Source organism: Amia ocellicauda, chromosome 4 (genome assembly GCF_036373705.1).
Source record: "Amia ocellicauda isolate fAmiCal2 chromosome 4, fAmiCal2.hap1, whole genome shotgun sequence".
In the NCBI taxonomy this organism is placed as follows: domain Eukaryota; kingdom Metazoa; phylum Chordata; class Actinopteri; order Amiiformes; family Amiidae; genus Amia; species Amia ocellicauda.
This window is the reverse complement of record NC_089853.1, coordinates 20,746,151-20,758,247: the sequence shown is the minus strand read 5'-3', so window position 1 is coordinate 20,758,247 and position 12,097 is coordinate 20,746,151. Positions and strand designations below refer to the sequence as shown.

General features: G+C 39.1%; 1 protein-coding gene across 10 annotated transcripts in view; it reads left to right on the top strand.

Moving 5' to 3' along the window:
* tcf12 (transcription factor 12) overlaps positions 1-12,097 on the top strand; it is a 112,432-nt gene that overhangs the window by 55,295 nt on the left and 45,040 nt on the right. For all 10 annotated transcript variants that reach the window (XM_066701324.1, XM_066701328.1, XM_066701322.1 and 7 more), the window contains one exon: positions 8,360-8,424. In XM_066701324.1, the coding sequence (XP_066557421.1) occupies positions 8,360-8,424 (65 nt within the window). The remainder of the gene's footprint in view (positions 1-8,359; positions 8,425-12,097) is intronic.

Sequence of the window (12,097 nt, the reverse complement as noted above, 5' to 3'; positions counted from 1 at the left end):
TGATCTCTGCATTGAATGGAAATATCCTTCCTGAGACATAAAGGCTCCCCCCCCACCCCCGATTAATATATGTAGTAGTAGTATTAAAAAAATAATAAAAATCCAAGTTCCTGGAATTTATAGCACATACAAATAAGCAGCTTTTTTTGCCGCATTCATAACACACACTATTAAAGATAACATCAAAATAAGAAATGGTTCATGGTCTGAATAACTGCTGTAGACACTGTATGTACATAATTTAATTTTTTGCTTAAGGTTGTCTCTTCTTGATCTGCACGCTTTGCATGTGCCGTGGCATGTTGTGAGGTCGATCGCTGTGCTATCATTGCCGCCACGCTATTAATATGCACACCGTGATCATTTTCAGAGGAAGGTTATTAGATTGCTAGTTGGTATCCTCCAGTGAATGAAATGATGTGTGATTATGAAGTCATCAGGCATGAACCAGTAGGGCTCCGGAGAGCCTCCTCCTCTCCCAGGTCCTTAGGGTGCCATTGATTGGTGACCATGTGTTTGTACCCGATAGACTGTGAAATGGTGAGTTGCTGCGCGGCTGTGTTGCACCTGCGCCCCACCGAGGTGATTGATTGGTTTGGTCATGTGGAATGTTCCCATCTGGTCTGCAGTAATGTGTTTTTTTTTTTTGTTGTTTTTTTTTTTTTTTTTTTTTCAATCTGTGAATAGCAAGTACTGACTGGAGGATAGTTAAGCTCGAGACTGCAAAGGCCAAATGAGCCCCTTTCTTCCCTTTCCAAACCGCTCTGAAACATGCAGACCGAGCCCTGATTAGATAAAATAATCTATCCAGTTTTTTTTTGTTTTTTTTATATATATATATAAATTATATAAAATAAATTATCAAAGGATACACTGATGTGAGAGAAAATAAAATAAAATGACTTTGTCATCTTGGTTTTAAAAGGAGTTCTTAAATGTTAAATTACATCTATGGTTATACATCATACCTTTTATCTAGATTTTGATACCAGTTTACCATTTCACATTTTGAATATTATGTTGTGAACTTGAGAGAGCCACTCTGCCATTAACAGAGAAGCCTTTTATTTTTCATTGCATTAGTCACCTTTAGAAGACTGTTTTTTTCCCCCTCTTTTCCTTCCATGTTTGATTTCTCTTAATCCCAGTCTCTTTTTTTTAATTGATCTATTCATTCCACCTAATGACTAATTACATATCAGAGCACATCAGCAGTAGCATTCATCATCGTAGAATGTAATAATCAATGACATTTCAACAAAGGAAAAAATAAATATGCAAATAAGGACTCATTAACATTTGCATGAGCTGTTTGAATAATCACGTCGCTGACAAGGCTGTAATTAACAGAAATTGATGCTGAGCTCAGGGTTTGATGGTGTGTTTTCTCAGCGTTTTATTGTTGTCACTGTGGGGGCTGAGATGTTCTTTTGCTCTGCTTGTACTTTGACTTGGATTTGATGCACTGGGCTTTGCCAGGTACTAGGGGCTTCTGGGAGTCTTAACTCATCCCTGACCTCCCGCCAAGGCAAATTCACAGGAGGTTTTAATTGCTTCGATGGAGAACCTGTCGGAACATCAAAAGACAGTAGCTGCAGGACCGATGCACTTAATAAAGAAAGAAAGAGAGGGAAAAAAACAAAGTGCAGTTTGGATTGCTTTTGTGCACTGTGCCGATTTAAAACTTTAAAACTAGCGTGATGCTACAAATACAGTTTTACAGGTGCTTAAGAGCGTGTGTCCCCTTATGAGATGGAAATACCAGCTTCATTGTTGTTTTCTTTTTGTAATAAAGTAAATACAAAATCTAAACATTAAAATCTAACATTAAAATGACAAAAAAGACCCCCCTCACCCCGTGTGATTAACTGCTCTTTATCTGTTCTGTTTCTGTCTTTTAAGTCCACAACTCCCCCACATTCCGCCTCCTTTTTCCTGCTTAGTTTCCTGTTTTTGTCATGGATATTAACAGAAATGCAGCAAACACAATAAAGCTGTTTATGTAATGTTTTTGGATGGCTGAAAGTGCTGATTATAACAAGTTTAAGGAATTTCCTTTGTTGAATGTGTACCCTGTGCCATATGGCTCAACATGGAACATTAACTTGACAGGGATAATGGATTAAGGTGCACAGAGATGGTTTTTCCTGCCACTTTTATGCTCTGCGACTCGGAAGGCAGTCGGATCACAGGTCCTGGCTAAGAAGGATGCAGGAAATGTCCATTTGGGTTTGCTTTACATAATTTCCTCCTGCTTCCTTGGCCTCAAATTAGTAAGTGCGGGTTGTACTTTTGGAACAGTTTCCAGTCAGGATAAACAAAGGTAGGCTGAGGAATGTGTTATAGAGGCTGTTTAACATGGCTACTGAGTGGCTGTTTGTTGCCTGGATTTTTTAAATTGGTTCCTGTGGATTTTTAGATCACTGCCTCGCATTGCATCAAAACACAGGCTCGGCAGTGCAGGGATCAATAGGACGGGGAATCCCAATGACATGAACAGACACACCTACGTTTAATTGCTTGAAGCAATTTCTGTACTTATTATTCTTTTAATTATTATTAGCACGGTAATCCTCTTTAGAAGCTGACGTGATGTTTTTTTTTTTTTCCCTGTCGTCCTCCAGGATGAGTGTGAAATGTGTAGCTAGCTTTTTAAAATAGCAAAATAAATAAGAGAGGGAAATAAATTCTCATGAATCATTACAGTAAGCTTTTCTGTGTGATTTATTACACCAAGTTATGTTACATTAGAGCATTGGAGGTGGGGGTGGGGGGGGGTAGGCAGGCAGTTAATTTTACATCTCTGCATGAGGAAAGTGCTGAAAATAACAAGTTAAGCTAAGTTAAAATTATCTTTAATAGGTATGAACCTGCTGCAGTGTCATCGCTTTAATTTTCTCTGAATAATTCTGAAATACTGAGTTTCCTACATAATCTTGGCTACTCTTCATTTTTTGGTGTTTAGTTATGTTTTGCTGTAATTAAGCCCCCCCCCCCCTCTCTCTCTCTCTCTCTCTCTCTGAGCTCTTCTTTCACATCTGCTGGTGTCTGTGTTAGTTCTGATGTCAAGGCTGCTCAGAAGTAAAATCCTGTCAGCAACTGGACAGCTATGCTGTATTCTTGGCTGGGAATATGACGTTTTCATTTTCCAACCCATTATTCACAGCATACAACACCCTGTCTATTAAACTAAGCCTCATAAAGGCCTTTTTAAAAATCTTTATTTTTGAGCATAATTGTAATACTGTTAGTGTTCAGGTCTGCATTAGAAAAGTCGCCACTCATAGGATCCTAATGTCAGGAGAAAGTTAAGATCATCCCCCACTACGCATTGCATAAGGTTACTTTGTTCTTAGGTCAACCGGCAAATCAATTCAGAATTTGCTGGATCATAAGATTATTTTAAGGACTTAGTAGCTGCTGTCCACAGTATGTAAGGTTTAATTATCGGAGCCGGAATATTCCGTACGATTGAGCCAAGACTGGTGCAGAGCAGACAAATGTGTAGTGAGATGTCTAAAGTTATTTTATTTTTATTTTTTAAAGTGGGGAGTGAGGGCTTTAGTAGAATTTGCCATCACACACTCTCTCTCGCTGTGCTGATTTAATATTTTCATCTCACTGTCATGGAAACTGTGAGTCAAAGCATGGATCTCCTGCCCTCCCCAAATGGCCATATGGCTGTTAGTGGGTTGTGTTGGAGGAGCAGCAGGGATGCAAATCTGACTCCAGTTGCATAGCACTTTGATCACTCTTTGGTCTGCCTGCTCTTGTGCAAAGTGTACTGAGAAAGCAGGAAAAAAGAAAGATGCATTTGTGGGTTTTTAATGTTCTAAGTGAACTTCACAGGTCTGTGTCTGCCTTGTTTTATTTAGTGAAAAAAATGGCAGCAAGCAAGAAATCTCAACCACTTTAAGCCTGCAGCTTGCAAAACTGGACTTTAGCAGCTAGGGGATTGGAGTCTAATTTCTACCTATGAACCACTTGTGAGGATTTCCACTACACAGGGACATTTTAGGCTCTACTTACTGTTTTCAGTGTTATTAATGGATGTTTGGTAATACTGTATGTTTATATTGCGTCTTTATCCATTTGATATTTTAATTAGATAACGTACCTCATGTATTTGTTTTAAACATCTTATGCATTATGTATTTTAATTGTATTAATCCAGGTTAGTATTAGCCCCAAGATAAAAGGATTTCCATGATGCTTTAATTACTAAGTAATTTTGGGAGGTGACAGTTTAATGCTACACTGCATTCTCACATTGCTGCCCTTTTCTGGAAAGCAACAGTGCCGATTACAAGGAGAAGAGTGTTGAAAATGTAATTAATTTGTGTTTAATGTATGTGGAGCCAAGGTTTAGTTTGCAGTTCAAGGCTCAAATTGGATATTGTGCTGTGAAGTCAGCGGAAAACACAAGCGTCTTTAAATCTTTATGTTCGGTGTTTTAAGAGCATTTTGCATTTTCCAGAAGTCTTAATTTCACAAGGGCTAACCTTTTGCTATTTGACTGCAGCCTTCAAACATTCACAGATGTCGTCTCTTCAATATATGCACCTCTTAGAAAATCTCCTTTGGAAAACTGCACCACCTTTCCAACAGCACAGTATTTTGAAGATGTTTTATTTTGAGAGACTTGCGATCATTCCCGGGGAAAAATCAGGCATTGATAGTGTTGGTGTTTTTGTGAACAGAATATTAATTTGTTGCAGTGCTGCTTGGGTGCTGTATGTTTTTTTTTTTTTTGTTGTTGATTTGTTTTTTGTTTTTCTGCAGATTTTTTCCGCTAATTTCAGTCAGGCTTTATGTAACATAATCAAAATATACCAGAGCACTGAAGCATGTGTTTCTACATGCTAAATGTGCGCAGGACTAAATACAGATGAGTGAACTCTTAGGCTGTGGCAGTGGGAACATTTCTCTCTCTGATCCTGCAAATGCTCTCCCTTTAAAAAAAGAAAATGAAAGTGAGGCTGCTTTTGCTGTATTAATGAGTTTGTCACCTTTTACCTATAATATACGATGTGTACTATTATCAAGAGCTGTATCTTGTTGTAGAGAGTGAGAGGGTGGCAACAGTAGTGGTGGTGGTTTCTGTTGTGCTTGGGCTAGTGGTTATTGATTGTGAAGCATCTCACTGCTGCAAATACCTGTCACTTCTGAAACAGTGCCTGGCCAAGACAGGGAGAGTAGGATGAGATAAGACCGAGGTTAGAACAGCGATGGCAACTGAGGACCCCGCTAATCACTGACCCCTGTACAGGATCCTGAAGTTTATCTCTCTCTCTGCTCACGCTTGGCATTTTCCTGTGCCGCGGCCTCATCCCTCATAACGGAGAGGGATTTGGCAGGCAGGCGGCAGGAGGAGGGGGCCGCGGCACCACAGCTGCGCTCTCTGGCACCGCATCCTTAAACATCCTCAGTGCAGCCAGCAGCATGCTTGGCACAGCCGCTTGCCAATAACACTTAAACAAATTGCAATAGGAATGGAAAGACTGTCTTACATTGTTGATTTTTAACATTCCTAGAGTTTTTTTCTTTTCTTTCATGATGTAGATCGGCTGCAGTGATGAATTCATTCCTTTCACAGATTTTTTTTTTTTCCAATTTTTTTTTATTTTTTTATATCTTTTAATTCCTCCATATGTTTTGATTGGAGTTCCTAGAAAAAAATATATATTTATATGCCGAGTATAGCACTTTGTCTAGCTTTAAGATATTGAAAAGATCAGGAAAATTATTATGATGAAAATAACATTAAATTGAGATTGTATTTGTGCTCTCTGCTTTTGATATCATTGGTATATCTCTCCTTGTCTTTTGGAGGGAAAAATAATAATCTTGAAAATTGCTGTGAGAAGGTCAATACAATATACACTATATAACCTAAAGAAAAAAACATGGTTAATCTTTCCTGTGCATAGGATCATTTATTTGCAGAAGCCTTTTTCTCTTGCTCCAAATATTCAAGTTGAGCAACCTAATAACATAAAAACTGAGCTGCACAGAACCCAGTGAGTTTTGTGAAATGCTCAACTTCATGAACCCTATATCTTAATACAGGTGAAATAAGTTAGCTATAAGGTTATAGTAGAAACAAATACAGAGTCGACTTCCTTATGTGCTCTAAACATACCTGTACTTACCCCCTTCAGAGCATTTGAAGGTTACTATTTCGGGAAATATTGAGCACTCATCTTATAGGCTGATGGGTGTGTTTGGAGACCACCTGACAGCTTAAGTGACAGTGCATCAGCAACAGGCCGATCCATTCACTGAGTTAAATGAAGGCATTGGTGGAACACATTAGTCACCTTTGACGTAACTGTGATGTCATTTTATCCCTCTCACCTTATAAAGAATCTTGGAAGAGCTGCTTTCTCTCTGTGATGCAGAAGATGAAGCTTATTCTCTTATTAATCACAAGAGAAGACTGCCTCCCCACTCTCCACTGTTGATTTATTATTATTTAGAAATTGGCAAGTTGAGCTGTGAGATTCTAAACATTGATGCCAGTAAGAGCAGTGAATTGAGAATCTGAACATCTTTGTTTCCCGGAGATGTATTCTTAGCCCTGTTTGTTCATGCATGAAGCTGTGCTAAAACAGTTAAATGGCTGTTTACAGTTTGGTTCCTGGGGGATGTTTTCCTCTTGGTTTCAGTTACGTTGCAGGTTATAGTAAGGTCCCTCAATGCATTATGATGCTTCGTTTAGCTCGGTAATACTCCAGGGACTGCATGAAATTCGCAGCCTACCTTGTAGAGTGAATGCTTAGAAGTTTTTTTTTTTTTACAGCCCTAGGACTTCTGAAACAACATGTATCATCAATTATTCACAAATATATTGTCTGAGCTTCTGACACAACGTACAAGTTATTTATTTTTTAAGTGTTTGACACCGTTTGTTTGTAAAGTGAACAATATTCATGAAATTGATGCAAATCTGAGTTCAAAACCCTGAAGCACTAGAGTCTTTGCAGGATTTTAAAAGTTTTGTATTTTATTTTATTTTTCTCTCTACACGACTATCAGTCTCATCAAACAGATGCATTATCTCAGTGTGGTGATGAGAACTCTGTAGTTGTTCACCCACAACCAAATGCAAGCTTCTTTGTAGGACAGGTAAACCCAGAAATGTTATATCATGTTTATAGAGTTCTGTTAACCACAAAAGGAAACAAAATTGTCAGTTAAACCACTTTTCCTGATTTCTTCATTCATTCTCTCTATATATATATTTTTTATTTGTTCTTTGAAGGTTTATTTTTCAGAGCTGACTGCATGGCATGTGCATCTGTACCCTGCAGTTTAACTTCATGTTTAATTGATCATATGTTTAGTTAGAACTGAAATAAGTTGTCTTGAGTACAGACATTCATACTGTATTTATGTCTAAATAAAATACACACATACAAACAATTAATTTCCATCCCAGTGCTTTATAAACATCAAGTTGGAACAGTTGGAATAGGGTGGACAGTTGGAAAAATATTCCTGCAATGCAAGTTTTATTTACTAAAATATTTACCTTTCCCAAGAGTAAACAGAATTTAGTTTCAATGCTACATTTACTCCTGTAATGTTTGAAAGTCTGCCAAGAATAATGTATGATTTAGTCAAAGTTGTTTATCATTTTGTGTGCAATTACAAGTTTTTCAGGAAGAAAAATGCTGAGTTTAGATAATGTGAGCAGCTTGATTCATGTTAGGTGAGGTGATTTTGCATACTATGTGTTTCATTTGTTTTGCGGCTGATGGCTGCTTCATGGCACATTGCTTCAGCAGAATATACTCAAACGTCTGACATTGATGTAAGCATTTCGCGAGAGGTCCTGTAGGTGGATCTCGTATCGTAATCAATACTTCAATGATTTCAAGCGTCCTTCAAAGATCGTGATAATGATATCAGATGAGCTGTTGCGCAGTTTACAGCAGTGCATTCTTAATGATGGAAGCCTCAGAAGTGTCTTGCTCAAACAGTACCACAGTGTAAAGAACAAGTTTCTTCTGCTTTTTAGCTTAATGTTGCGTTCTTCTCTGGTTGCTGCCTCTGATGGTCACTGAATGTCTATGCTTGTGATTTTAATAACGGTCAACCCTTCAGGAATTTCAGGAAGCATGGTTACAGGGTCCAGTCATAATTTGACATGGACTGCCATGTCCTGGAAGTGAAAAATCATAATGAATGAATTGTTTTAAGTTGCTTCCATACCTCTCACACATAGCAGCTGCATTCTCAGATGTCAAAGACTATAATCTGTTGCAAAGCTACAGTTGATTTAAATTGTAGTGATTCAATCCCTCAGAACACGTCAAGTCTCACTCGTTTCCTCCTGTGTTCTTCTTCTTCGCAGGCAAATCTTCTGAAAGAGGTCCCTTCTCAGTATACGCCAGAGAGTCAGGTGTCTCCGCATGCCAGGTAAGTAAAACCCATTGTCCTTGTCATTACAGTGTTCCCTCTTATCCCTCCAGGTCTCTGACAAGGGAATGGGCCGTGCTCAAACTCCTATACAACATCTCTAAAACTTGTATTGATCCATGTCTTTATTTACCTTATCACAGCAGATTATTTTTGAGATTATTTAGTTGAATAACAGGTGAGGAACTCCTCATGATTTCTGCTACACTTTTTAAATGGTTCTATAAAAAAAATGTGGATCCTGCTTTTAGATTCTGATAAATAGTGTATTTACTGTACAATATCATGTTGAAGTGCCAGCTGTTACAAGAGGAGATAAACAACCAAAAACGAACAACAAGTATCACAGATTTTTACAGTTACAGTTTTGTAAACTTGTTTAATGTTTTTAAAGATCGTTGAATGTAAAGACAAGAACAGAATCAGAAGTCAGGCTCACTGAGGTATAATTTGAGAATTAGCTTTAACTGATACAATCTAGCAATAGGATGTGTGGCCTACACTTCACTCCATCTCTCTGTTCTGTGGTTATCACAGCAACAGCTCTGTCACACTGTCTGCTACAATAATGCGTTTATTTATATATTTTGTGCTATTTCACAGTTTTAATTACATTTTGTTTCTGAATGCAAGTCACCTTCAATACATAAGTTAATAGTAAAGTTAGATTCCTGGCCTTTTTTCCCCACAGAGACACTGTAAAACAAGGGTCTCTGTGCAGAGCGCCCCTCAGCTCAGGCACACAGATGTGAAAAACAAAGACACAATTGTGTCTGTGCCTCAGAGCACTCATTAAATCGAAATCTTCCTGTGATGTCAAAAGGGATCTCTCCTGCTCAGTCTCAAGGCAACTTTATCCGCAAAGAAAATGGCTTCTTTCATGGTTACCTCCTCCTGTCTCTCAGAAGGCAGTCAACATGCACTGGAAGGGATACTGTCAGCCCTTTTCTGCACTCCTGTCCTCTCTAGATGCCAACACTGTCAAGAGCGTGTGTGTATGGCAGGGACAGCTTTGGCAAGCATAAGAGATATAGGACTTTACTGAAAAGGAACAGTGACACACACACAGACACACGCACATGTATATAGAAAAGGATAGATTTGTGTACATCATCTGTAGAGTTTGTTTGAGTATCAAAACATCCTTGTACTTGTGAAGTTGCCATCAAGTTGATGTGGTATTAGAATTTGCTGTGTGTATTTGCAACTATAATTTAAAAAAATCTAAAGCCTAAATTTGTTATTAGTACTTCAATCTTGGGAACTGTATGCATCTCTCAAAGCTTTATGTGTTGAGAGATTGTGGGCTTTTCACATGGTGTTTGCTGGAAGGAACAGACTCTCCCCCTTCTCTCTCTCCCCCCCCCGCCTCTCTTCACAGAACCCACATGTTCTTAGACACAGTATATAAATAGATCTATTGGAGAACCATGTATCTGGTGTCTCAGTACTTTTACAGGGATTTTGTGAGCTGTGCCGTGTGACTTGTCAGTTGTTTTCAAGTCTGGGGCCCGAGAAACTACACTAAATGGCTTTTTCACATGAAATGATACCTTGTTGCTGAAACAGATTGTGCTGTTATTTCGGTATATGTGCGTAACGAAGGGGCCGGCAGTGCCTGTGCCGTTGGTAACTGTAGCTCACATTCGGCACTACGTTGAATCTGTTAATTCCCACTGTTTTATGCCACACTCCAACATTCTCCTTATGAACTGTGATTTTTTTATAATGTAGTGTATTGGTTCTCTGAGTTTATGTAATTTGTAAATTTCATTTTTCTAACAATAAAAATATAATATTTCTTGCTCAATTAAAAAGTGTCAGTGGGTGTTTATATGGTCTGATGGCCACCGCCAGTCTGACCCAGTGTGACACAGTTCGTGATGTAGATGCAGAAGAGGAAGGCTTGAAAGAAAGGAGGAAACAAAAGCTTTTGATCCAGAGAGCAAAAGCATGAGGAATCCTGTCTCAAGTAAGGCATTATTAATATTATATAAGCCTCCAAGTCATTATCGCAGTTCTTCTAATTGCAGTTCAAATATTTAACAAAAGTTGCACAGTTGTAGAATTAATAGTTAGCGAAGCTTCTCAGGTGTGGCAATTATTACAGGCATTTTAATGAGCTTCAGGATGTGCTCGGCTGTCCTCGGAGCCTTAATCTGTTCTGGAGCTTGTATGTGCTTGCTAGATTACCTTGTATATTGTTCATAAAGATGTCTACATCAGTATCTTCTCGCAGAGGATCAATAAGAAAATGTAATGCAAAAATAATCTTTCAACGTCGCCACCAGTATTATTGCACTAGTTTCTCAGTAATGGGTCATCCGTTATGTGATTGTCAGGAAGCTAATGTAAGGTGACTCATTTAGCAGCGTGTTATTACATCATCTGAACATGATGCAAGACGCGTCAGCTGTGATTAAGTTAGATATTGTAAGTGCTCCCGCAAGCTGCTGCCCTGTGCAGGGAACACCCCTCCTGTCACAGTCTTGGTATCTGTAGCAATTTTCCTGGCTGTGCTTTTTCAAAAGGAGAATTGGATTCCATACATGATTATATATTCATCAAATACTTCACTACCTTGATTGCACCTCACTAAAAAATTACAATAACGATGGCTGGTGGGTCCCATGAGCACCATTCCTAGAACGGAATAGTTTGCAACCCAGCAAAATACAGTCTGGTGTCTTCAGCACCTACAGTTATACATATACCCTGAAGTTAGCTGTGCCAGTTACCTTGGCTGGCAGGGATATGGATTCCAACACTGAACCCATAGGCTTTAGGTTGTTCTCAGGGCTCACCTGGATACCTGGAAAAATACTGAGCTGAATTAATTAAAAGAGTGATTTCAATTCCTTAGCTCCCCAGGGCTGTGAGTCCAGGCTGGTGATGCCAAGTGAGCTTTGAACCCTGCTTTCCCTCAGGCTTATTTAACTTAAGGTATGCAATTGGCTGGTGAATTAATCTCTCCCAGATCTACAGCAATACTCGCAGAGCAGATCCCTGGGGGAGCCAGGCACAGATCCACAGGAGATGGCTTTATCCTCCAGGCTCGGCAGAAGGAAGCCACACTGCTTTGGCTCAGAGAGGCAGCCTGGGAAGTGAGGCTAGAGACCTCCCCCCGTTCCGGAGCTGTTCTGACCCACATATTCTGTTCACTTCACACAGCACAGTAGGTTGGCTGATTTTGGACAGTTAGGTGGGCATTATTTGCCATTTGACTACTTGTAACAGTGTGTGCATCCTTAAAAAAGATGCTGGTCTAAGTGTATTGTAGTGGACTAATATGTGGTGATGAAAAGTCACAGAGTAACAGAGTACGGCTACAGTGCGAGAAAATGTCCCATGCCCTCTTTCGGGATTAGTGAATGGTATGGTTATCTAATTAATGCATTTCAGGCAGTGGAAAAGTTTGTTTCAATCAGTGGTGTTGTTCTGCAGTGCTGGAGAAGGGTTCTGTAGGTAGCTGTCTTTTTATTCCATGGAGAAGGATTAGGCTGATTACCCTGCCAGGATGCAGCTGATGGATGACTGTCATTATCTCCTCAAAGCTGCGTGACATTTCGGCATGGAGGATGATAATTAAAACTTGAAGAGGGCTGTATAGAAATCTCGTGATTTGAGAGATTTTTTGACATCATAAACCCTCGTGTTCAATATTTAGTTGAGG